The sequence below is a fragment of the Anarhichas minor genome, unplaced genomic scaffold, assembly GCF_050575085.1.
Source record: "Anarhichas minor isolate MPS153535 unplaced genomic scaffold, ASM5057508v1 ptg000045l, whole genome shotgun sequence".
NCBI classification, from domain to species: domain Eukaryota; kingdom Metazoa; phylum Chordata; class Actinopteri; order Perciformes; family Anarhichadidae; genus Anarhichas; species Anarhichas minor.
This window is the reverse complement of record NW_027466491.1, coordinates 3,548,201-3,573,013: the sequence shown is the minus strand read 5'-3', so window position 1 is coordinate 3,573,013 and position 24,813 is coordinate 3,548,201. Positions and strand designations below refer to the sequence as shown.

Here is a 24,813-nt window from a genome sequence, read left to right as displayed (position 1 = left end):
ATAATGTAAATGGTATTTACCAACATAAAGGAATGCCAGTCATGTCACAGGGAAATTTCAGATTTAATGAAGTCGTACGGTACATGCCATTGCAATTCAGGTTTCTAAAAGCAGTATGGTCTATTTACTAATTTGTGAATAACAAAGCACAAAGCAACGTTTGATTAAAACAGGTTTGCCGGGAAAAATCTTAAAGAAGTGCAAAGTAATGTATTCGGTTCAGTGAATACAAATGTTGAAGAACCTCTTTCGCTGCCAAGGTGGACAAAAAACAAAACAGCAGCCACATACAGGGCTAACTACTACTGTCAACGTTCTGACATGGATTCAAAATAAGTTTTGTCACATCTTTTTGTTGATGAATAAATGATTAGCTATAATCTTTGCCAGGTACCCTTCTAAATATTTGCAGACAAAATACAATTTGATTTCTTTATAAATCAACCACAGACAAGGAAATCTGGTTTCTTATTTGAAGAATCTAAAGTGAATGATTCTATTATAACTTCAGAAATGAAGTGCAACAATTTCAAGGTTGCTCTGACAACACACAAGGGAATTTACCGATTACTTTTGCCCTGTATTTAAGTATTTTACTCGGTTTAACTGAACCCTCAAAACAGACCCAAATCTAGCAAAAAAAATCTTTAAAATTCACTCACGCTTTGCATTCAGCAAATCACAAGCTTATCCAAACATTCAGAAAATACTACTCATTCCTACAATATCTTAACAACCAATTATCAGAATTCAGAGTTGTGATTAGTACAAATTTCTAATTATGAAGACATGATTAAAGGGTGGATTCATAAATGACCGGATTGATTCCAGCAGAAAGTTAAAATGCTAATGTGGGAGTGAAACCGGTTCACCTGCTGGCAATGCAAACTCCGACTGAAACCTAATGAAGTTACTTGTGTGGAGGAGACAAGATGGCTAAATGTACCATTTGTTTGGTCACAGTGCAAGGTACTTAGATTAGTCTGTTAATAAGGCATAAGACTACTGTAAAGCAAATGTTGGTGTCAGAATATGCTCTGTATACACAGCTGGAGTATATTTAGGGAATACTTAACTAAAAACCTGTTTTTGTTGTGTTGGATACAGAAATCTGTAAATGTGATCAGCTGTAATTAAATGTGCATCATTCTAGTGTAACCGGTTATTCTGATAATGGAACAAACGCAACCTCTCTGACTGAGACCGTCATTAATGCTGAAGGTTAAAACATTTTAGAATGACCATTTACAAATCACTGCTGTGCTTCTAATCTATCAAGAGGAGCCTCATGGACACCGAGCCTTGTTTCTTGAGTCTGCAAAGTAATGCTTGGTTCATAAAAGATTCACAGTAGTGTCGCACTCTGCTCCTCGTATCCATTCAGCTACAGGTTTTCTTGCTACATTTATTACCGGGTTTATTCCTGCTCTATTAGTTGTCATGCAAATAGTAGTCATGCAATTGTCGAGGGTCGTATTAACAAGATGGGTGAAAATAGGGAGTTTGTTTTAAAATATTAATTAACATTGAAAAAGAGGTTAATGCCCAGTTGTTTTTGACTTTGTCTTAGAAATACTGACTATGAATATCATCATGTCTAATCCATAAACCTTCCATATTTTATTTTCAGCATGCAGATATGAGCTAAAGCATGCCAATGGTTATGTAAATGACATAATCCATCCAACTCAAACTAGACCTGCTACAATGCATGTAATGTATATGAATGTAATGTATAAGAATGTAATGTATAGGAATGTAATGTATAAGAATGTAATGTATAGGAATGTAATGTATATGAATGTAATGTATAAGATGGCAAGTCTGCCACTGCAATCATTTAAAAAACGGAATTTCCAAACTTCCAAAGTCTTGTAGACTTGAAAAAAGGTTCATAATAAAACTATATGTTAGATAAAATGGCAGTAGGTTAACTGCATTTACACAGGTTTGGTGTATCATGGTCCTCAGTTGTGTTTTATTTATCACTGGACCCAGAGATATCAGGCATTGCAGAGTCAACAACTGTCTCATCTGCATACTGGTAATAAGTGAATAGACTCCAAAGTATCACGACTCTAAACTTACTGAAAAAATGAGCTGCATAAAATGTTGAATCCTACATTCAACATCTCAACATCTGTTGTCACATTGCTGACCAACTGTCCAAAGAGTCACTTCTTGCCCTTTTTTATGAATATCAACATTTACATCTTTTCCAGTTAAATAAGTCCGATCTGAATACAAATTAAAGTCATTTTTTCTTTGACTCCACCGGTCCATTGACCTCTCCATTCTCCTCACTCAAACCGTTCACATCTTTGGTGCACTTGACTCTCAGCAGGACATTAGACAGCACGTCCTGGTACAAACTGAGGCAGGCCCAGCCGGGCAAGTAGAGGAGGGTGATGAGTCCCATGAAGTTGTGAGGATAATGGGAGTAGTCCCAGGAGCAGGCGCCAAACTGCCTCAGGACCAGACCCCAGGAGAACTCCCAGGCGTAGATGAAGCAGATGTAGATGGGGAGCCGCCGCCACGTCCCCCAGCCTCTGTCGTAGTGCAAGTGAAGGTAGAGCTTCTCCACCACGAAGCTGCAGCTCCCGTACATCAGGAAGGACCACAGGGACGTGTGGCCGCTGAGGCTCCGGTCAGACTTCTCCACGAGGTTGAAAATGGAGGTGAAAATCACCTCGTCCAGAAGGCCTTGCATCCCAAAGAACAAGAAACGCACGAAGCCGGGGAGACCGCGAAGAGGCCCCCGATCATGACCTCTGTCCTCCGGGCCGAGTTCTCTCGGGCAGTCGGGGGCGCAGGAGCGGTGGTACTGCAGCCTTGACAGTCCTCTGTGGAACACCAGGGCGAAGTAGAGAGACAGAATGTAGTGCACGACCAGCTGCGTGCCAGATACCACCCGCACGTGCTCGGGCAAAGTGTTGATGTTCCCGATAAGGATCTGCAGCCCGATGTAGACAGACGGGTAGAAAACAAGATGAAACACCACAGGCCGACCTCGGAAACACCTCTTCTGTGAGTAAATCGTCTCCAGCGCAAAGTGGGTCAGTGAATGCATAATGCAAAGATACGGAGAGGAAAAGCCCACCAGTTTAGGGTCTCGATGATTTAAAAACCCCTGTACCGATGAGAGCAGGACATCCAGAGTCACGCCGTGCATCCCGTAGAAGTAAAGCCGCATCCATCGCGGAAGCTCCCGGAGCGACTCCACCGCGTCCCCCGTCTCTCCGACCGGTTCTTGTTGGTGGGGCATTCGCGCCGTATTCAGGACACCGGTGGGGTTTCCTGAATGACCGCGAGGACCGTCTCGCCAGCGACTGGCCATGATCTGTCACTCTCTCTAGAGGGATCCAGCTTCACTCTTCCTACACGTTGTTTGTTCCAGCACATTGAAGCAAGCTGCGTCTGCAACCACCCCCTACAACTGCTGCTGCCTTCACGTGTTCCCCGGAAATACCTGCATTTGTTAAACCAGTTTGTGAACCCAATTTGACAACAACAAACAAAAGTTCTGTTTACATTTTGTTTCATTCATCAAACTCATTGTGTGCAACCTCATGTTTAGCACATTTAGTTCCTCATGAAACGCAGCCAATTTTGAAATGTGCATTGTTTATTTCTACGTTGTTTACGAGCGAGCAGTCCTCTTCCTGCCTTTGTGGGAGCACTGCCAAATGTTTTGGCATGTTACCTTCACCAACTGTCGATCGTGCATGTGTGTCCTTGTAAAAACATAACTCTATAGCGCCATAGGGGTCAACAAATTGGCTCAACAAAAAACATGTGTCATTATAAATCTGTTTGCTGATGTTGGTCCAATGTGGATGAAGTCAAAAGGTCTCAGTAGAGAAGTAAGAAGGAGGATTGCAGGTATTTAAATTTGCTGTGTGGCAGCAGGTGCGGCCACCTCAGTCATAGGCACTTGGTGCACCGCCAAAATAATGTTCCAAATGTCCAATAGCACCTGAAGGCAACATAAGAGAGGAAGAGATGGAGGAGGAGGTGTACCTGTGGCGCATATGGGACGTTTTGGCTCTGACCGTTATTAATTTAACTCTCATCCCCAGGCGACGTCCTGACTGTTTAATTACGAGTCATAAATGACAATTACAGCTGATTACTCTGTTAATATGATAGACCAATATCGGTCCTGTATACTAATCCATCATCTTTCATCAGAATGAATTGATCACCCATTAGGTACATAGACCTGTGTGACGAGGAAACGGATAGATAGATGGCCTGTATCATAAATCTTATGTTCAAAGTGACACTTATACATTATGTTAAATGAATACATAAACTGTCAGGCATTGATAGATACATGAAATGGATACCACCAAGTCACAATATCTCCACTTCCTCTAATGGTTTCCTGTTTACTGTCTTGCTATTGCTGCGGTTATGAACTGAAAAAAACATTCAACAATGTTTAATATGTATACTGTTAATCTCAATATGAGACCATGGTTTCAATGATAAGATTAAGGCTATTAATCAGCCACGATTTCAGCCGGACTATCCATAATATGCTGAACGGATACTGAACAAGTACAGTAATTTAATTCAAAATTACCAAATCAACCAAAACAAGTATTCTGAATGAGATGAAGAAAGCTTATAGTGACACATAACGAACTATGATTTTAAGTGTTTCATTTGCTTTGTAGAAATAAGCAGAACAGAGATAACAATATGGAGCAGCAGTACAGTGCAAACAAAAGATGCACATAAGAATTTGCACATATACATTTTATGTTCATCTAAACCCTGCGGTCGTATACAGTATTTAGTACCTTGGTGAGAGGGCTTGCAGTATGACTGGACGGCCATAGATGGGCACTACTGAGTCCGTGAGAGATCCGGCTTATTTTCACCAAAGGAAACTCATCGGAGGCTAAATGAGCCCAGGCAGCATGTGTGACATGGTGCAGTTTGGCATTTGGAACTCATTCACCTCTCTTATGTGTTTGTGTGCGAGGGTATTCATTTGTGTGAGTTTGTATTCTACCTCTTGGAACAGTCTTTCATGGTGTCACAGAGTGTATATTAACAGCATTTGTTTGCACACTGAGTGCTCTGAGTGTCAGCATCTCTCTGCAGGATGCAGTTGTGTCTTTCTGTGTGTGGGAATATATTCATGTGTGCTTTTGTAAATGTCTGTGGGCCGTCTATGTGTTTATTTGTATTTGGTTGTGAATGCATAGTGTGTGTGTGTGTGTGTGTGTGTGTGCACTCAGAGGAAATAGAGATATCAGTGGTCTTTCTGGGCCACAGAGATAACGATGTCTCTGCATGCTTTAAAACCATCAGAAATCACTTCAGCACAGATTGAACTCGAGCCTGAACCCACTCAGTCGCGACTCAGAGCTCGCACAGCCGACTCAAAGACAAGAAAGCAAGACTCATTTTCAAATAGTTCAGGTCAAACACAACATTTTATATGTCAGCTGACAAGACCTGACCCTCTCTCTCACATGCACATCTTCACCTCCTTGCTAAAGTGCATTTTCTCAACCTCGACTGATTGCTACAGAAAATAGCCACAATTCTTCATGCTCAGAATGTAGACGCTAGTCTTTAAATAATAATAATCTGTGGTGTGAAGCCAGTCCGCATCAAACTGCACTGACCTCTTCTAGCTCTGATGCTGTCTCATATATTGGATTCCCTTTGTATCACTGTGTGCTATTTTTCACTATGGTTTCATTTATCAGAGGACACAAAGACCCTGACAAATTAATATTCATTATTTTATGAGAAGAAAGTTGGAGTGAAATGAGACAAATGGATGGGTGAATACATTAGTAATTCAGATGATAACACTGTTTTTGCAGAACGGTAAATTATCTCCTGATGTCACCGTATAGCGACACAGATTATTCATTTCCTCATGTCTTTTACTCGGATGACTGGCAGACTGGCACAGTGGCTTTGTTATTATGAAGCGTGCAAACTGTGGAATATTCACTGACTAGCAGTCAAACAGTGAATCTAATTTCCGTGTGTGCTTGATGTCATTGTCTCTCCTTTGTGCTGATAATCTCTGTGTGAGGTGTGCCAGTGCCACCAAGACAAATCCCTGGAGATTTAAAAGACTTGATCTGTTATGTGATTATGATCTTGATATTTCATGCAATCGTTATGCTTCTACACTTTCTTTGATCCTAAGTGAGTCCCTCGGTGAAACATCTGCTTGTCTGTGAGTTTGAGTCTCCACGCTCACCAGATGAAACACTGTGTGGACCTTGAGTTTATGACAGGCAGCCGGTCTGTTCTCTTTGGGTCTCCATGGGTAGCCTATGTTTTATGCATTTGAATGTGTTTTGGTGGATTCTTGTACGCCAAGTGATGGATGCTCAGGAGTGACAATGGCGCAGAAAATGTAGCGGCACAACAACTCCTGGTTAAGCATTTGTTACACCAGACCATACAAGTATATCATCCCATGTACGCTTCATATAATCAATTTAAAAGTGTTCAAATTGCCAGAAATCTAGAATTATTTTCCCAAGAAGGCTGTTTATGTCTCTGTGGTGTTTTCTCAGGCTTTAACACTAGATGGCAGCAGTGTGGCACACTCGCCCATGGCATGGGTGGGCCCCTCTGACTCAGATGTTGTTAATTCACAGAAACAAAATACTGTTTTGCATGGAGCACATTTAAATGCACAGTGCTTATATTTGTGCATCAATGATGGCCAATGCAAAATACTTCAAATGTGTGGCCTGAATAGACATATGATTGTGTCTGTACTGTGGCCTTGCACTGCTTCATACCCATCACCGTGTGCTGATTGAAAGGTTAACAATGGAGGATTCAAGCTTATTCTACTGCTGGTGTCATTTATATAAGAGCGCCGTTTAAGGCCTGAAACCTGAATATGTTCATTTGGGTTCTGAAGGGTCGTACAATGTATTAATCAGGCTCTTTTACATCTACCCATGGCTCATCATATGGTTTAGAACAGATATATCATATTAGGTGCTTGACAGCCTCTCCACAGGTGCATACAAAAACATTTTCCAATCAGATATATCCTGTCTCATTACAGCCCGTGAATGGCTGTAAGACGAAGCTATGTGATGTTTGATTGATGTGACGCTTGACCGAGTCCCGCAGGAAATTAATGTGAATCTGCTGTCATGCTCTCACATTGTCTCATATGGTCAGGCTGGGATAGGGTAATGTTTGTGTGTGCCAATAAGCTCATGCTGTGGTTGTATGTCTGTGTTCTTTTCCCAAATTTATACATTTTTGATGCATAAAATAATGCTAGTGTGCCTGTTGCTTATGTGGGAGAGTCTGCACGTATGTGTAAACATGTGCTCCCTCCAGAGATGGGAGGATGAAGAAAGTATAAAGATCACTCATCCCAATAGGAGGTTTGCAATATTCCCGTGAGTAGTTCAGGCTCTTGTTTGCAGTTTCTTCTTCATTAGGAATTCTGTGCAACCCCGAGACTCTCCCGTCTCACCTCGCCTTACCCTTCTCTACTCCCCTACTCCCCTTGTCTCTCCTCTAAAGGCTCTCTCCTCTCCTGTCCTCCTCACCCTCACACCTTCCCATCTTGTATTCAGTCACTGCCTCTCTGCCAGTGTGATTTTAGGAACCACATCTTCTCCAAGTCTTGATGGCAATAGTTTAACTATAATATATTCATTTGATGCTGGATAATGCTATTGTTGGAGTCTTTCAACTGTCCTCACCCTTTTCCTCTCCTCTCATTTATATTTTCTTTTTCTAACTTCTTTTCTCTCTTCTATTCTCCTGTGTACGTCCCGGTGGATCTACTTCTATAATTAATCTGTGCCTGCACTCACCCATCTCATTCTCCCGCTCATCTTCTCCTCCTCTCCTTTCATCTCTGCACTCCTCTCTGCAGTAACCTTAGTGACCCTCCTTTTAACCTTGTCATCTTAAATAACCCTCTCACCACCTCCTCCATCCTTTCACATGTCTTCAGCCTCACTCTAACCTTAATTTCCCCCTTTCTTTCACCTCTTAACCCCCATACCGCCCACCACATAGCTTGTATTGTCTCTAGTAAAACATCTTTTACCTCTTTTCAGCAGAATCTATTATTCTTCTCACAACTGCAGTGCTGTAATTTCTCATGCCCCCCTCCCAGTTGCATAACCTTTTACTCTCTTCTTCTACCCCTTCCTACACGCCTCAAACGTTTTCTTCAAGTTGGCACTTTAAGTTTGTTCTGTATTGTTTTCTTATCATTGTGTTTTTTGTGATGCACATAAATGGAAAATCTCCCCAAATTGAATTTGTTTATATGGAAAAAGAAATGAGCTTTTTGCTTCATGACTGCATTAGGGCCAAGAACGCATAACGATTCAGAAGTTCTCTCAAAACTCACTTGACTGTTGGATAGAAAATTCCCTTTACGTGCACAAGGGATTTTCAGGAAACGATTCATGCATGCAATACAGTGTCAGCTCACAGTTTGATGTTTTTCCCACAGAATGAGGTAGAAACTTCCTGTAAAGGCTAATTCTGATGGAAACAGAACTTTGTACTCCTTTTTATATAACCTCTCCTACTTCTCCCAGCTATAGCAAATGTGTCATCTCCTTTTCTTCTCAGGTTCACTTCAAATGTGTCACCTTTTTCCTGTCCAAAGCCCATTCTACCTTTTGACTTATTCCTTCCTCTTCACTCAGATGGTTGTAATTTCCCCCATCGTAATCCTCCACACTTGTATGACCCCATTCTACCCCCTGTCTTATTCTCCTGTCAACGTAGTCTGACAATTACAAGTCTTTTGTTCCTCCTTTGACCTTTGTTCATCCCAATTACTTTGCTGCAAACCGCCTCCTCTTTTTCTGCCTCTCCTTAAACCCAGTTAGTTAACTCAGTCCGGATTCTCTCTGTGTACCTGTTGCCAGACAGTCTCTGTCGTCTATCTGCCTCTGGCTTTGTGTGTGTGGACCTCTCAACCTCCCTCAATGCCGCCCTCTCTATATTAGTCTAGACAGCCAAGGCAGCAGAGGATGGCATAATTCAATTTTAGTCACCTGGTGTGTGTGTGTGTGTGTGTGTGTGTGTGTGTGTGTGTGTGTGTGTGTGTGTGTGTGTGTGTTTCATATTGGGACAAAACTACTGTGTTAATTTGCAAGGATGGAAGAAAGTAAGGAGTAGACCGACACTACTATGGGCTGTGTATTGTGGGCCTTTCTGCATTCCATCCATTGTGTTTACCATCCTCTGTACGCCCCAGGGAGTGTGTGGGAGATTGTAGCCATGGGATACCAACACATATGAACCTCATATCATGCTCTGATTGGTTCAACCTGCCATCAGCTAGGGCATGTATTAGACCTGTAGTGATCTGGATATGGATCATTGATGATGCTCCTTGTCTCTCACTCTCTCTGCCCTTAGTCTCTCTTTTGTCTGTCTGTGTTTTCCCCTCAGCTGTTGACGAGAAAGACGGAGAGAGAGAGAGAATACTGTTGAAAGGGATATGGAGGAAACAAGTGACCGCAGGAGATTGATAGTTATCAGTGGGATGTGTTGATGTATAGACATCCAGTGGAAGCAGAGCGTAGGATGTTGTCTCTTAACTGTGGTACCAGGAGCCTGAAACCCTGACCTCTGACCTCATGGCTATTTTGTCATTGTCTGTGCTCAGTGGCAGCCTCGGTGAATTGGAAACTAAATTGTATCTTTATTTGTCAATTTGTGTAAATTTTGTGACAGACTGGCAACCTGGGTGGAGGTTTTCTGTCTCTTACCCAATGCATGCTTGTAAAGGCTCCAGTCCTTACAACCTGGACATGATAAAGGGTTAAAGAACATACAAATAGATGGATGGGGGTGTAATAGTCTGCAACATTTTCATATTAATATAATATTTTGTGTTTGCATATTGTCTGTTACAGTAATACAACCAACCTAAACTCAGGTCATGTAACCTTTTTATATTTGGTTTTCAAAACCCCTTCAAGCGAGAGCAGTACTCTGCAAAAGGAATAAAAAGTTCCACATACAGAAATACATACAACTTTGGTTTCTCTAGGAGCTGGAGATGGAATGTGAGTATTTTCAACTCGTATTACATGCTTTATTAAGGCATACCTAACATTAAAACATATTTCATGTTTGATTTTATCTTCTTCTCAGAAGAAACTATTAAGCACCCTCACAGACACAATCACTCAGTCCCTTTCAAAGATAAAGCCATTTTGTTATCAAGTGTCACTTTACAAGCAAAGGATACTTCTGTTCGTGCTCCTTAAAGCCTATTCTTAGCACAATGTGTGTCTTTGGTAAACATAAAAGCTTGGATATGGAAATATGACACTGTGTTCAACTTTATGATGTCAAAATGCCTCACAATCCTAAAATAAAGTTGCTACAATAAATAAAGATGGATGTCGAGATGCGACTTTGCTCTCGATGGAAAAAAATTCTACGAGGAAAAGCAAAACAACACAAAGCAAAACCTTAACCCTAATGAGGTCCCATGGTGGCGTGCCGACACGGGTTAACAAACAAATGCCCCAGTGGATGTTTCAATCTGAAACTTGGATGTTTATTTGTTCTGAGGGAAAACCTCTGAGGTTAGGAAGAGGTCATGCTACTGTAGACAGCTTCACACATTATTTATTACAACTGATTCATCACGTATGTTATATAGGTTAGTGCCAAAGCAGGCAAGTGACTTGTGCATGTGCTTTTCAGTCAACGTTAGCATTAATAAATCACTAAATTAATAATTTTTCAGTCACCAAAACACCCTTATAAACATGCAACTTGTTGTGTTTTTTTCCTTTTGGCCTCCCATTTGTCAAAATTGACCTCTTGTCAGATGTAAATGAATGAGTGACCGTAGGCGAGCCTCCAACAGAGGCTCATTGCATTAACATTATTCACAAATGACTGAATATCTTTTTCAATTGCTTTTACATACATCACATCACCGGGGCCGATCGTTCAAAACGATTGCGTCAGAATGTAAATCGTACCAGCTGCACTCTAATGTGTTCCCTTACAGGTGATTGCCTAAAGGCGTCTGTCAATTTATAAATAATCAGCATGACACGTCTCAAATGTTACTATCCCCAAGGAACTAACGTTTATGCCTTCTACGTGCTTATGAGAGCAACACTCTCTTCCTCATTTGTTTTTCTTTGCCTCCAGTCTTCGATCTTTCTCCCCCCCCCCCTCTCTGGCTCCTCTATGAATGAGCCTCAACTTTGCATTTCAGAGTCGGCTGTGGAATTCATCTTCTGCTTATTTACTGCTCGCTGCAGTGCTGCTGAATGTCGCATGCTCTGGTTGTATTTGCATACATGTTGTATGGAGATGGTCACTTTCATACACTTTCTATCAGCGAATCTCTGTTTTACATTTACATGGAGGGTGGGTTTGGTTGCCATTTTAATTGGAGGTTAAGTTGTTGTTGACGTTAGAGGTCAATAGCAAGTGGACACAAACATTGAGAAAATATGTTTGGATATTGGGAAGTTTTCAGTTTAACATCTACTTGTTTACTTCATAACCTCATAACCAAAGACAATGCAGGTTGTCTTACTGAGATGACACAACTGTGCTTTTCATCTGTGGCCTTTGACTCTGACACACACACAACACAACATAAAGCAATCTCTTCCTTCAGGTGAGAACTCGCTCTGTTAAATGTAGCTGTATTGTGTCCTATTTATTGTTTTCTGCACGGCTTCAGTTCAAAATAAGCAGAAAAATAAATCAACCATGACTGGCTCTTGTGCTAAACTATTATTTCTGACTACAAGGGACACATAAATATGTTTCCAAAAGGGAGAAAGATGTCGCAGGAACCAATAAAGGCACAATTTCCTCATGAGTGTCATTAAAGCTTCATCTAGCTACAGCGGCTTGGAGACCGGAGCAGCAAAAACTGGCTGCAGGCTACGCTCGAGGAGACCGCATCTGTTTTATACAAGGCAGTGTCTTGTACTGCTCGTTGCTCATCAATGAGATGAACCATGTGATGAAGCTTCGACTTATGCACAGAATTCACAAAATCAGAACATTTTAAATTGAATTCTCTAAGTGCTAATAGACCCATTAACTCAATTGCGTCATTAAACATGAAACGAATGAGATTAGCAGATTGCTTGTCCTCAGCTGCCACCTGTTTTTATCTGCGAAGGTGACCAACATAACGGCTTCAAATATCAACATGAAGTGTCTGTATTGTGCATTTAAAATACCCTACCAACCGGTAAAAGTGTCTGGCCCATTACAACCAACCCACAGACACTCGACCGTTGTGTTTATGCACATTACACTAATAATTATTCTCATACTACAATGTTCAAGTGGTTGGATGACTCGATTGCAAACATTTCTGCATAAGAATTGTATTATTGATTGTGGTTTGTGAAAGCTACAGTACACCAAATACCAAGAAGAGATTGTTGTAGGAGAAAAGATGAGCTTGAACCATCTTATACCCTTGATATAGCGTGATACTATTTGACTCATTGTCTAGCCTTATGAGAAAACTCCCAGTATTGAAGATGGTGAGTCGACCCCTGGCCTCTTCTTTGCCTGTGGTGGATAAGCAAATGTTTCCATACAACCGAAACGACCGAAGTTTAATGACCTGGATAAATGTTCAGACACAAAAAACTTAATTCAGACTAGGGGCAGCTCGAAAGCAGGCTCGGCTTTGTTGCTGTTTTTGTTTATCTGCCTCTGCCGGTGAAGAGACACTTGTGGTATGTGCTGCTACTGGTCGATTGACACGCAGTATTGATGCGCGCCAGTCCCAATCAAGGTCATCGTGATGCTTGCTAATCTCAATCGACTAGGATCACTCAGCAGCTTGTTGCATGGCGGACAGCATTCCCCTTAGCACAGAATGTCACATCCATACCAGAGAAAAACTCCCATGTGATGCAACATTCATCTATTAAATGATGGACCTTCAGTTAAGTGGAATATACCTTAATAGAAAAACCCATGAACCCACTCAGTTCTTACTCCTCAGCAGCGTGCCCTTGCATGTACAAAAAGCTCCTGAACCCTGCAGAGGACAGAGGCGAGGACATGGTGTTTTTGTTGACGTAATGAATTTGAAAATTCTGCTTTTAATTGACCTAATCAACCGCAAATGTAAGAGAACTGGGGGGGCCTTCATTATCATCATTGTCCTTATCGTGCATCATGCTGTCAGCATCTAAAGAAGCGTTGCAGAGGTCAGGAAGTGTGCTACGGTCATAATGACCCTTTTAGCGTGCCGTGGAAGGCAGTATCTGCTGTCTATGACTAATGCAAGCAGTTGGCAGGCGACATACATACATACATACATACATACGTACAGCTGCACAGACTCATGCAGTATATCTACGATACAAAGGCACACAAACACACCCCGAGCTCCTCAGTGACTAACTGGGTTAGGGGTGGGCGGGCATTTCTGTGTATCACTGACCCGTATTAAGTAACACTGCATTCCCTAGAGAGAGGATATGATCCCATGTGTCATTGGAAAATGAAGGGTAAACGGAAGTATTGGGGGAGGAGAAGCAGCAAAGAAATGAGAGGGGGTTGAGAGAGGGAGGGAGGGAGACAGAAAAAAGAAGCAGCATGTAAAGGGAGAGACATGAGTGTCACATCAAATGAGTAAATCCTGGAGAGGATGAAGGGAAGACTGATGCGCACACATGTAGAGAGTCAAAACCCCAAAAGTTGAATCCATATCATAGACTCCTGAAAGTCTACGATAAGAATAAATAATTCCTACAATCATACAGGATTTAAACAAAGGGCGAACTCGATATAAAAGACACTCAGTAGTTTACTCTATAGCGACGAATAAATTGAGATTTTGGACCAAAATGAATCTTTGTTATTTTGCATCATCAGTGACGGGTGTACAATAGTATCGTATAATGGTTCATTTCTGTGTCTAGGCATATGTAAATAGAACTCGAGTTGCAATAAACGGGAATTATTCTTTAAGGAGCAACTTCCATATTCAAAATAAAATCTGACAATAATTCCTAAAATTGGAATCGAGACTTGTGATACACAGCGGGGCGACAGTAGAAATCAATTAGATACTTGAGACACGGAACTTGACATTAGCAGGCTGGCTTATGGCGATGCTGATGATGGCAACTGATGGTCGCAAGCTGCCACTGGGAGAGCATGGATAGATATTTCTCTCACACTGTCCTAGCTTCTCTATCTCCTTCTATGACTTACCTTTGCTCTTTTAGTTCTTTCTCAGTTTTGCTATCTGACTGTAATTCTCCCTTTCTTATCCTGTCTCCATCTCCGCCAACGTTCTCTCATCTTTCTTTCTCTCCCTCACACCACCCACACTCACTGCTGTCTGCCTGTCTGTTAGGGCCCTGTGAGCGCACACACACACACGCACACACACACACACACACACATAGACATACTTAGCAGCTGAAGTCCCTTTACTGTGAAATGTCAGGGGAATGCTGAGCTAATGCCAAGCATTACGTTCTACCAGCATTGAAAACCTGGCAGACTCTGTGAACCTTAAATAAGATAAGGATGTGTGAGCAAATGGGTATGATTGTGTGAATGCAAGGTTTCTTACATTAGCACACTTGTGAATGTATCAGTATGTATATAAGTATCTGTCATCTGTGATCCATCATATGTCACAGAGGTCAGGCAGAAGGATGGTGTAGTATCTTGCATGCGACAGGTCTGTTGAAGTGATGATGAAGGATGCTCCGTGGACACTGTTCTTGCTGGTATAATCAAGTTTATTACAAACAAGCAACACATGCCATTACGGACGTCTAGATCGTCCGGAGGTCTCAAGTCGAATCCGAAAGTCCTGCCTTTAGGGCTTTCGCTTCATCTTTATATAGGGTACATATCATGCACCATAAAGGGCGGAACAATGAGAGACTGTATGTGGCCTCCCCATTCTACACATCCACCCTTCTGCCCCTGGTCTCCTGCACATCTGGTTTTCATCTAAGACAACTGCACTTGGGGTCTTCACTGTACTGTGTAAGACCTGAAAATATGCAAGGCCTGAAAATATACCACAATGGTATCTAGGATGAAAAGAGGATAAAATGTCTTCCTCTTCAACCCATCTCTCTGCCGTTCTATTTTTCTAATGCTTGCCTCCTCTTATATTCTTATCCTCCATTCAGGACCTTTTGAGCTTGACGCAATATTAGTGATGTTCTGCTTCTTCGGACTAAAACTAATGTATGTGTTGAGGAATCTTTAGTAGTAGTAGCACAATAAATATATTTGTACAATAATTTAGCCCTTTGTATAATCTAAAAACTCCAAAATGTAAGAGAATTTCACATGTCATCAAGTCAGTTTTTCCCACGGCAGTGAAATGTTATGGAGCTGATTTGAAACCAGCCTGATTATTCACTAATCAACAATGTTAATAATGTATTACAGATCACTGAGCCTGTATCTGCCATAAATGATCCAATTACATCTGAGTTTAGTATGATTATGCTCATATTTTGTTATATTTGCCTACATGCTCGGATGCATAGGGAGTCCTGATTTGCATCACAGACTTTTGGCACAGGTTAATAAGCATAACAAACTCCGTTTTGGAGAGGGCAAGATTCAAACGTAGATTTAAATCTGGAGTCTTTGTATCATTTTGTGGTTTTCCATTTGGAGACTGGAAAAATATACTGTATGGCATTGTGCTGCCTCATTAAATGGTTTAAGGTATGTGTTTTTTAAAATAAATAAATAGAATTCTTCTTTGTTGGAGAGTGCAAATAAACTCTTGCAGTCACAGCTGGAGAAACCAGTGGCCTGTGCATACACGTGTCTGTGTTTGTGAGTGCGTGTGTGTGGTAATTTAGGACACTGCAATAATGACCAAATTCTAATTCAGCTCATGCACACAGGCAGGAGAGGCTAATGGACTCACACTAGTACACACACACACACATGCTCGCACACACACATTAATGTGCGTCTGTGGCTGTGAGTGTGTGCATGCATGTGAATACTGTGTGTTGATCTGTCTGTACACCCGTCCCCTGCCTGTGTTCGATGACGAGGTCACTGGGCCGAGCCTCTTAACTTCACAGTTCAATTTGGATTTACATAATCCTGGCGCTAATTTCCACGGGGTGCATCCATCCAGCGTATCTCGACAGGTGATGGGGGTTCGACAGCCACCGCACGTTGCACTGCTCCAACAGACCAGAGCGGAAAACACAAGATAAAGAATTGCTGATGGTTTATTCTTGGAGTCGCACACAGAATGAGGAGTTGAGCTGAAAAGTCAATGATTAAACTAAAATGAAATTAGAAGGAATATGATGGAAATAAAAAAAGTATCATTAATATAAATTAGAAAGTATCAATTGCAAAACAGACACAGAAGACTCTGGATTGGTAAGCATAAAGACTGCACTGTTCATTTACTCAGAACATTACAATTAATGGCAAAATCACTCATTTTTCATTAGTCTGAACCTCAAGATATTTCCTTATCAAAGTGAGCCTGCAAGCTAAACCGTTTGTCACTCATGCATGAAGGAAGAATAAAGAGTACGGATCAAAGCTTTGTTTAAAATTGTCGCTCAATCACTGTGAGCTAATTATTTTTGCCTCAACATACGGATTATGTAAAATGTTGGCATGTTACGACATAGTCCGACTCTCTAATATGACAGCTTAACATTGGGAATTTAAGAAAGCACGAATAACCTTAATAGTAAACTGTTCTAGCTAAATTGCTAATATCAATCACTGTGGTTTAATATGTACTTAACGGTTACATTGCCTAACTCCCTCTCAAATCCCAAATTATTGTTTTACATTTCTATTTGTGAATGAGTGAAAGAAAATGAAATGCAACACATTAATTGGTGAGCTTTAGAGGCACCTTGGCTGTTTCCGCCTGCTTCCTCCTTGCTTTAGTTCCCTACTTAATGCACTGACATAAGAGTGCATTCATCTTGTCTTACTCTTGGTAAGAAGGCAAGATTTATTCTACTTTAAACACGTGTGGTCTCTGAGCTCAAGCTGAGGTAACTCAAGTGGTGTCATCAATTTATCAGACTTGACAAAGCTCCTGGAGAGCCACAGAGGACATTTACACATGTTTTACCAGGCTGTGTATGACTGATAAATTGAAATAAATATAGAATCAGAAGAGTTTCCCTCTTACTACAATTTTTAGATTTTAATTTCTTATTTCCCATGTCTGATTTACTTCACTTCCCCTTATTCTGATTATACATTTCAAGCCAATCCAGTGAATACTTCGGTCTCACATCTTTTATGACATCATCAAGGTACCAAGATGGCTACCGCTGCCTGAGTTTGACCCAGTGACACATTTCCTGTCCCATCTGTCTGTGGCACCCAGAGGAGGCGAGAGTCTACCTGCACACCGGGGGAGCCGGAGTGTGTGTGTGTGTGTGTGTGTGTGTGTGTGTGTGTGTGTGTGTGTGGCTGCTTCTCTATGTTGACTTAATGTTTACTCAGTGAGACCCAGCTTGTTTCTGAATTATTCAGTCTTGTTCATGCACACACACACACTTTGCCATCCCAGTGGTACCGGCGGTGTGCTGTCAACCCCTACTGTTAATTTGTACCAGACATGCAGAGGAAAAAAATCCAAATCTCTCCCTGCTGTCCTTTTCTTTTCTTCATTATGATCTCTCATCTTCTTTCCCTGCCGTCTCTTTGACCTTTATCTTTCTTAGCATTCTCTCTCTCTCACCTCATGTTTCTGCTTTTTGTTAAATCTTTCATCCCCTCTTTCTCTTTCTGCCTGTCTTCTCACTCTTCCTCCATTTCTCGCTCGCTCGGTCGCATGAGAACCGAGCTCGCTCGGTCGCATGAGAAACACGTCTTTCGACTCTCAAAGTTCAGCCTCTGAGCTTTTAAAGCTGCATAATTGAGAAGACTGGAAAGTGAGAAACAAAGAATACAGACCTGGTCACACCAGAAAGTGGAACAATGAAATCCACCTGTGCATCTTTGCAAAACAGTTGGTTCAAAGAATTTGGTGATGTATAGGCTACTCTGTTGGTGAATACTAACTGCTAACACACAAGCCAGCTTCCTCTGTCTCCTCAAAGATCAGCAGCACTGTCAAGACTGCTTACTATTGGTCAACAACAGTAATTAACTCCCATTAGAATGAATAGATATTCAGTGTGATTTTCTGTTGCTGGTCTTAAAGCTGTGCAGATATGTAATCCTATAGCTTTCTGTGACAATATGACGTCCAAGTGAAAAAATGTCCAAATATTATACATGCAGCAGGTTCATTAAAACATGACTGCCTTCTGGTATACTTTTAAAATCATTTTGGTGCTTGTTGTGGTGCTTAAAACGGAGACTATCAACTTATGTGTCCTATAAATTATGCATGCAATCACAAAATAATGTCTTATTTATTCATGAACTGCCTTAGAAATTGATTGTTTGCTGCCATAATGAACAAGCTTCAAAGAATATTAGACGCAATTGATTTATCAAAACGTGGAATCCAAATGGAAAGGGAGGAAGGAAATGCCGAAAAGAAGTGAGGAAGTGCAGGATGAGACGGAAGAGGTAGGAAATGTAAGAAGGGAGACAGGGAGTTGACAGACCGTGTGAGATAAAGAGAAAATAGAGGAGCGGCACACAAACACGGCAAGAACACTGACGCCGTCATTCTCAGTGATCATCTCACAGTATCGTCGTCATCTTACAATCCTCAGGAATCTGATTGATCAAAGTATCGCTGCTTCAAACCTCGGTGCTGTTCAGCATCAAGGCTCGAGTGTGAGTCGACGTCTGTGTGTGTGAGTGCTCCCTCTCTTTTCTCTCTTCCTTCCTCACTCTTCCTCAGTAATGAGTAGCATGATACAGCAGAATGCAAAATACCTTGAATGAGTAAAATGGCAGTAAATGTGTGTCTTAGGGACTATTCATGTCCTTGTCTTTGCCCCTTCGAAGCTCGGACACACTCTGACGTCACGCCGGGCGATATAATGAACTCCCTTTCCCCTCTTCTCCTCTATTCCAAGCCCTTTCTCGTCTTTTGCTCTCCTCCTCTCCCTCCCTTCTCTTGATATAGCTCCACACTTTCTCCATTAATTTCCTTCTCCCCCCCCCCCCCCCACGCCCCTCCACTCTTTTCTGCCCTGCAACAGAGAAACTCAGGGGTGAACAATTTTGATAGTGTCTGCTAAATATTATTTATAGCCTCTAAGTCTGAGTGTATAGAAATGTCATTCGTGTGTGTTTGTGCGTGCACATTCTGTATATGAGGTCATAATCGATGTGATTAATGGTATATAGAGTGTATCTCTCTGTGTGGCAGACTTGGTCATGCATCATGAAAATCCCCGGGTCTTGGCTGCGGGATGCAATTCATTAAATGGTTATTAAATGCTAATCTACCATTATGCTTTCTGTATGTAAGTCTTTTGAAATGCATGTGTATTCATGCAGGTCTGAATGTGTGAGCGTGCCAGCCGTGTGTGTACAGTACGTGTGTATCTGCCATTACGTGTACTCATAAGGCGGGCTGATGTATTTCTGTCCAATTAGCTAGTGACCCAATTCTCTCTGGCTGTCTCAGAGTCACCATGTGGTTGTAATGGATTCTCTCTATCATCATACCCCATCTCCTTGTCTGCATTACAGTGGAACACCACTCAATTTAACTCGCACGTGACATTTCTCTTACCAAGGCGAGTTCAATCAATATATGTGGATCTGACCCCCGTCAGCACACACACACACACACACACACACACACACACACACCTACACACACACAGAAGCGGGAGCTCTTCCACTGACACTGATATGTTTTGTGGCTGTAAGGTGGATACATCCATACACATAACTAGTAAATCCATGTATCTTATATCCAATCTCCAAGTATGAGATTGTCAGGCTCTTTTAGCAGTACCATCACTTATACGTTCATTCTTCTCTTAAAACCACATAGAGCATCTTTAACATCTACATGTACTTCATATTATGGCAGTAAACCTGACCATGTACTTGTACAGTATTTACTTCCTTATTGGTCACCTTTTCTATCTTCTCTTATTCATTTCTGCGTTGCTCTAATGGTTGGTCCCTGTAGGGATGCAGGGTTGAAGAGACTGCTCTCTCTCCTTTGAATATTGTTCATTAACAGAATAGTTTGACTTTTGGGAAATATGCTTATTAGATTGTTACCTTAGGACAGAGCCAAGCTCGCCCTTTTCTTCAGATTTTGTGCTAAGCTAAGCTAAACTAAACAGCTGCTGGTGGTAGTCTTGTCTCAGAGACCTTAGAGACATGAAAGTGGTCTAATCAAATTCTTGGTCAAGTCAATTTATTATTTGCCCCGAGTGGGCAAGAAAGTGAATTTGTGTATTCCTTTAATATGAAGTGAATTGTTCTATAGCGCTTAGAAAAACAAAGACCTAAATAAAAACCTTACATTTGTCCTGACTGGACATTTGGTGTACACACTGCATAATAGAATGGCTTGACACCGGTGGTGAGAACATAAATACTGGTGTCGCATCAGAGATTCCTGTTTAGGAACATATTTATCTTGAAATAGATAAATACGCCTTCCTTCAAAATGCATGCCTCCCACAAGATTTATTTTTCCTTACTGCCTCCTTATCTGCCTGCAAGAAGTAAGCGAGTCAGCCAAAAGGGAGCTGAAGTCAGCATCATGTCCGGTGTAATTCTCACAGACTACTCCTTTACACTGTAACACCATTTTTGTGACGCATTTAAAAAAAAATGAACACCCAGAGATTGGTGGCTAAGATTATATTTTCTTGATATGATGCCACCAGTGGTGTTTACTTGCAGCTAACAGGAGATATCTCCATGTTTAGGACAGCTGCCCACAAATCAGAGCGCAGGACAGATAGAAACCTAGCACCGTATTTCCACTTTCTATTTAATTACTGATATTCATGTCACGCCGCTATGAGTTCACCTTTAATCATTGCTGTTCTGTCTCTCTCATACAGAACTGGCTGATATCCAGGAAGTAGATTGATGATCACTGAGTGACAACACGATCACGTTTAGTCAGGATGACTTTGGATGCAAACCCGTATGTTGCTCTGTCACATATCTGACACGTTCTACACCATCAGAGGACGTTTATAGCTTCCAGGCTCTATAGTCTCTATAACTGCCACACTTGGGCACTTTTTTGGCCTTTAGTAAGTTGTTCTTCTCAACAACCATTCTTCTTCATATCCCAGTGTAGCTGGACTGCCTTCACACTTGTTATGACAAACAGACAAGGAGAGGCGGGCTGCCACTGTTCAGACATTGTGAACTGATCCTGCAGTTTGACTTCATACCCCCCTTATTGCCTCTGTGTGTGCATATGCGTGCATGTGTGATCTGCTCACACACCTGTGTCAGTCAGAGGCTGCATCCTGCTGCCCCCCTCTCTACTGTTGCCATGGTGAACTCCCTTTGGCCTACAGCAAGTGCCTAGGTGTGTGTGGGCGTCTCTCTTCATGTGCACAACTTCATGTTTTGCTTTTAACGACTGTGTGTGTGTGTGTGTGTGTGTATCCATGGCTGTATAGAGCAGTGTGCACAAACGCAGGTACAAGCGCTTCTGTGACCATTTGTGTATACGTGCACACGTGCTTTGTGTACGTGCACACATGTGCTTCTGCATCAAGAGTGTCAGTCTGGGTTTTATTGTGTGCACGCGTCCTCTGCGATCGAGTATTAGGGCAGATGTGGGAGGAGGGGTGTGAGGACTCGGAGATTGTGGTAGGTAAGAGGTCCTTGTCCTCTTTTAGTCCGGCTGTTTGTCTCTCCTCAAATAAATTCTCTTTTTACACAGGCTCTTGGCACGAAGTACTGCATTGATCACTGTTAAAGCAAAACGTTATTGTCACAGGCCCCCAGCTGACAAAGAAGTGGATGAATAACCAGGCGGTTCAATGACGTCTCACTAATCCGTCACACGATCGATAGACAATTATGTCGGACAAACTTATCATTTGTTCGATCATTTCAGAAAGGCGTCCTCACAACGCAGCCGTTGAGAACTGGTCGTTATTGAAGGCAAACAAACAGCTGGTGAGGCGCAGTCGCTTCAGGAAGCAGAGGTGCTGTCGTCAAAGACTGACAGGTGATGACATCTTGGGCCACATGTCTGAATCTTGTGAACACGTGTCTGAACACTTGTACTCCCAAGTCATGCAGGTACTTGGGAAGATGACACCAGGACAGACAGAGGGGCTGAGAGGCTCCGGCTGAGAGTAGATTATAGGCCTGTGCTGCAATAAATATAACCTTTATGCTCACAGTGAAGATAGCTGTGTATTTCACCATCAAAGTAGGACGACATCATCCCATAACCATTGCACACAAACCTGAAAGAAATGGAAAAGACAGCTGGAGAAGGCCAACATAAAAAAACAAAAACATTTCCAACCACAGCTGTAATATACATTGTACCAGGTTAATATATTTGCTTAACTTTCTCGTCATATTTTAAGATCTACAGCATATTTAATTTGGGATGAAAAACGATTGTACTTCTTTAATAACAATAGTAAACTCGGAGCAGTTGTCTTATTCTGCACAGACTCGACCTTTTTTCCTGGGAGCTGAATCCTCTGAAGCTCTCTGTCGTCTTTTTTTCACCTGCTCTTATTCTTAATACCTTATTTTAATTCTCCCCTCTTCTCCTTTTACCACTTTACTCAGACAGTTTCTCATATCTCCTTCCCTACTCTCTCCCTCTGTTATATCCACACAGTCTAAGCTCATCCCTATTCTCCAATCCTTCTCTATTCCACTTTTCTGTGTGAATGTCTGAAACATTTTTTCTCCTCACCATCCTCTCCTCTGAATAGCTATCTTTTCCCATCCGCTCACTTTATCTACCTCACTGTCTTCTCACTATCTCCTTTTTATTAATGTCTCCCACTATTTTATCGGCTCCCTCAGCTATTCTGTCTTTGACTTTTTCCTGTTTTTCATTCTCACCTCAGCTCACCTCTCTGGCTCTGTGTCTCCTTCGTGCACGCGCTCCATCCTCAACACTGCTGTTGTTTGAGTCACAGGGCCTCGGTGTGTTTGCGCATTTGATGGCGTGGATGCTGTGTTTGATAGTGAAGAAACGTTTGTAGATAGGCGTGCCGTCATATTATTATTTTTTTTGTGTGCACATTTTATGCATTTGCAAGAGAGACATTGTTGTGTGCGGTTACAAACACTTCTGCTTCAAAGCATCAACCCTGCTCCACCTAGCAACAGCCTGCACAGTGCACACTTCACTCTTGTTTCTCTCTTTCTGCCCCCTCTCATCTCTCCTTCCCTCTCGCTCTCTTTCAACCACCTCTCCCATGCTGTGACTGGGAATACTGGAGATTAATTTACATGCAGGTATACTGGCACACACACACACACACACACACGCACACTTCCTCTGTTGCTGGTCTTTAAGCAGATCTGATGACGTGGGTCTCGGCTGCGTAAAAGCTTCTAAAGAATGATATTCAAAAAGAGACCTTTCGGTTACTATGGTAATGACAACGATATGAATGTGACAGGCTCCTCATGAATGCAGTCGGATTGAGCACATCTCCATGTAATTATACCTGGGCTGAGAGCTCACTTCAAATCCGTGCACAACACGCATGCATACACTTCTCCATGCTCTCTTTCTCTCTCTCTCTTTCTCTCTCTCTCTCTGCACACTGCTTTGCGACACACACTCACCTACACTCACACACACACACACACTCACACACACACACACACACACACACACACCACCACCTCAGCACATGTTCATATGAGTTGATATTATAAGTGTAATGAAGACCGCTCTGAAAATGGAGAGCTAGTGACCTTTAGTTTTAATATGTTGTATTAGCTTACACTTTCTCTCTCTCTTTCACACACACACACACAAATGCCATCTGACTATAATATTATATTTTGCTCATGTGCACTCACAGACACGCCTAGCTTTTGCATAAACAGGGAGGGAATCTAAATTTAGACCGGGGATAGCGGGCATTGGAGTGATGTTTTTATCTTCATTTATTTATGTATTTAAATTGGTAATTCAAAGCCGGCAACAAGCCTAATACTGCTAATTTTAAGGTTCTCTAGTGAGTTGCATTGACACTCCAGTAAACTTGTAGAAATGTTTTGGATTGCAACATTTATGAACTTGTGAAATTCCTCACATTGCACTTTTGAATTTGTTCCACCCATGTCTTTGATGCAAGCTGCTATCTTAAGCCAAGGACCATTTCACTAATGATGAAAAGCAAGCAGCACATATACCAAGCTTCACATTGTGGTCACAATCGCTGTCTGCTGTTTGCCCATAAAGGCAGAGAAACCCTGAGACAGAGAGCAGCTTCCCTCCTCGTCGTTTTGGTGTATCTTCCACGTCAAGGAAACGGGGATCGTGTCAACGAAACCAAATGGCAGAGCAAGTTGTGCACTCTGCATTACTTGGGCCCTATTTATTACTTACATATAAATGGGGCACATACCAGACAGTGAAACCTCTTCAGACACTTTAAGCACATGACCCAAATCAGGACTGCTAGTCTTTCATCCTGTGATGCAGGATCAGGAAAATAAATGGACTTGTATTAAATGTTGAAATCTCTCAGCAGCTGATATGATGAAGAAGGTTTTAGGACCTGAAACCTCTATGTTGATGTTTCAAAAATAAAATTCTTCTTTCCTGCTTTTTCTCCTTCCCTCTCAGGATTTGCACAAGACGACTCATGAAATCAACGGCAGACCATAATTTGCTTCATTTTCATGTCAGGAATCATTCAG

At 41.8% G+C, this 24,813-nt stretch overlaps 1 protein-coding gene across 1 annotated transcript; it reads right to left on the bottom strand.

Annotated features, from left to right (window-relative positions):
- Positions 1-44: 44 nt before the first annotated feature.
- On the bottom strand, positions 45-3,412 carry tmem229a (transmembrane protein 229A). The gene has a single exon (XM_076111855.1). The coding sequence runs from the start codon at positions 3,335-3,337 to the stop codon at positions 2,255-2,257; it is 1,083 nt and encodes a 360-aa protein (XP_075967970.1). The 5' UTR covers positions 3,338-3,412; the 3' UTR covers positions 45-2,254.
- Between the last annotated feature and the right edge of the window lie 21,401 nt (positions 3,413-24,813).

What these genes read in the sequence shown, in the direction of transcription:
- tmem229a (XM_076111855.1), bottom strand. Translation starts at nt 3,337, where the DNA reads ATGGCCAGTCGCTGGCGAGACGGTCCTCGCGGTCATTCAGGAAACCCC.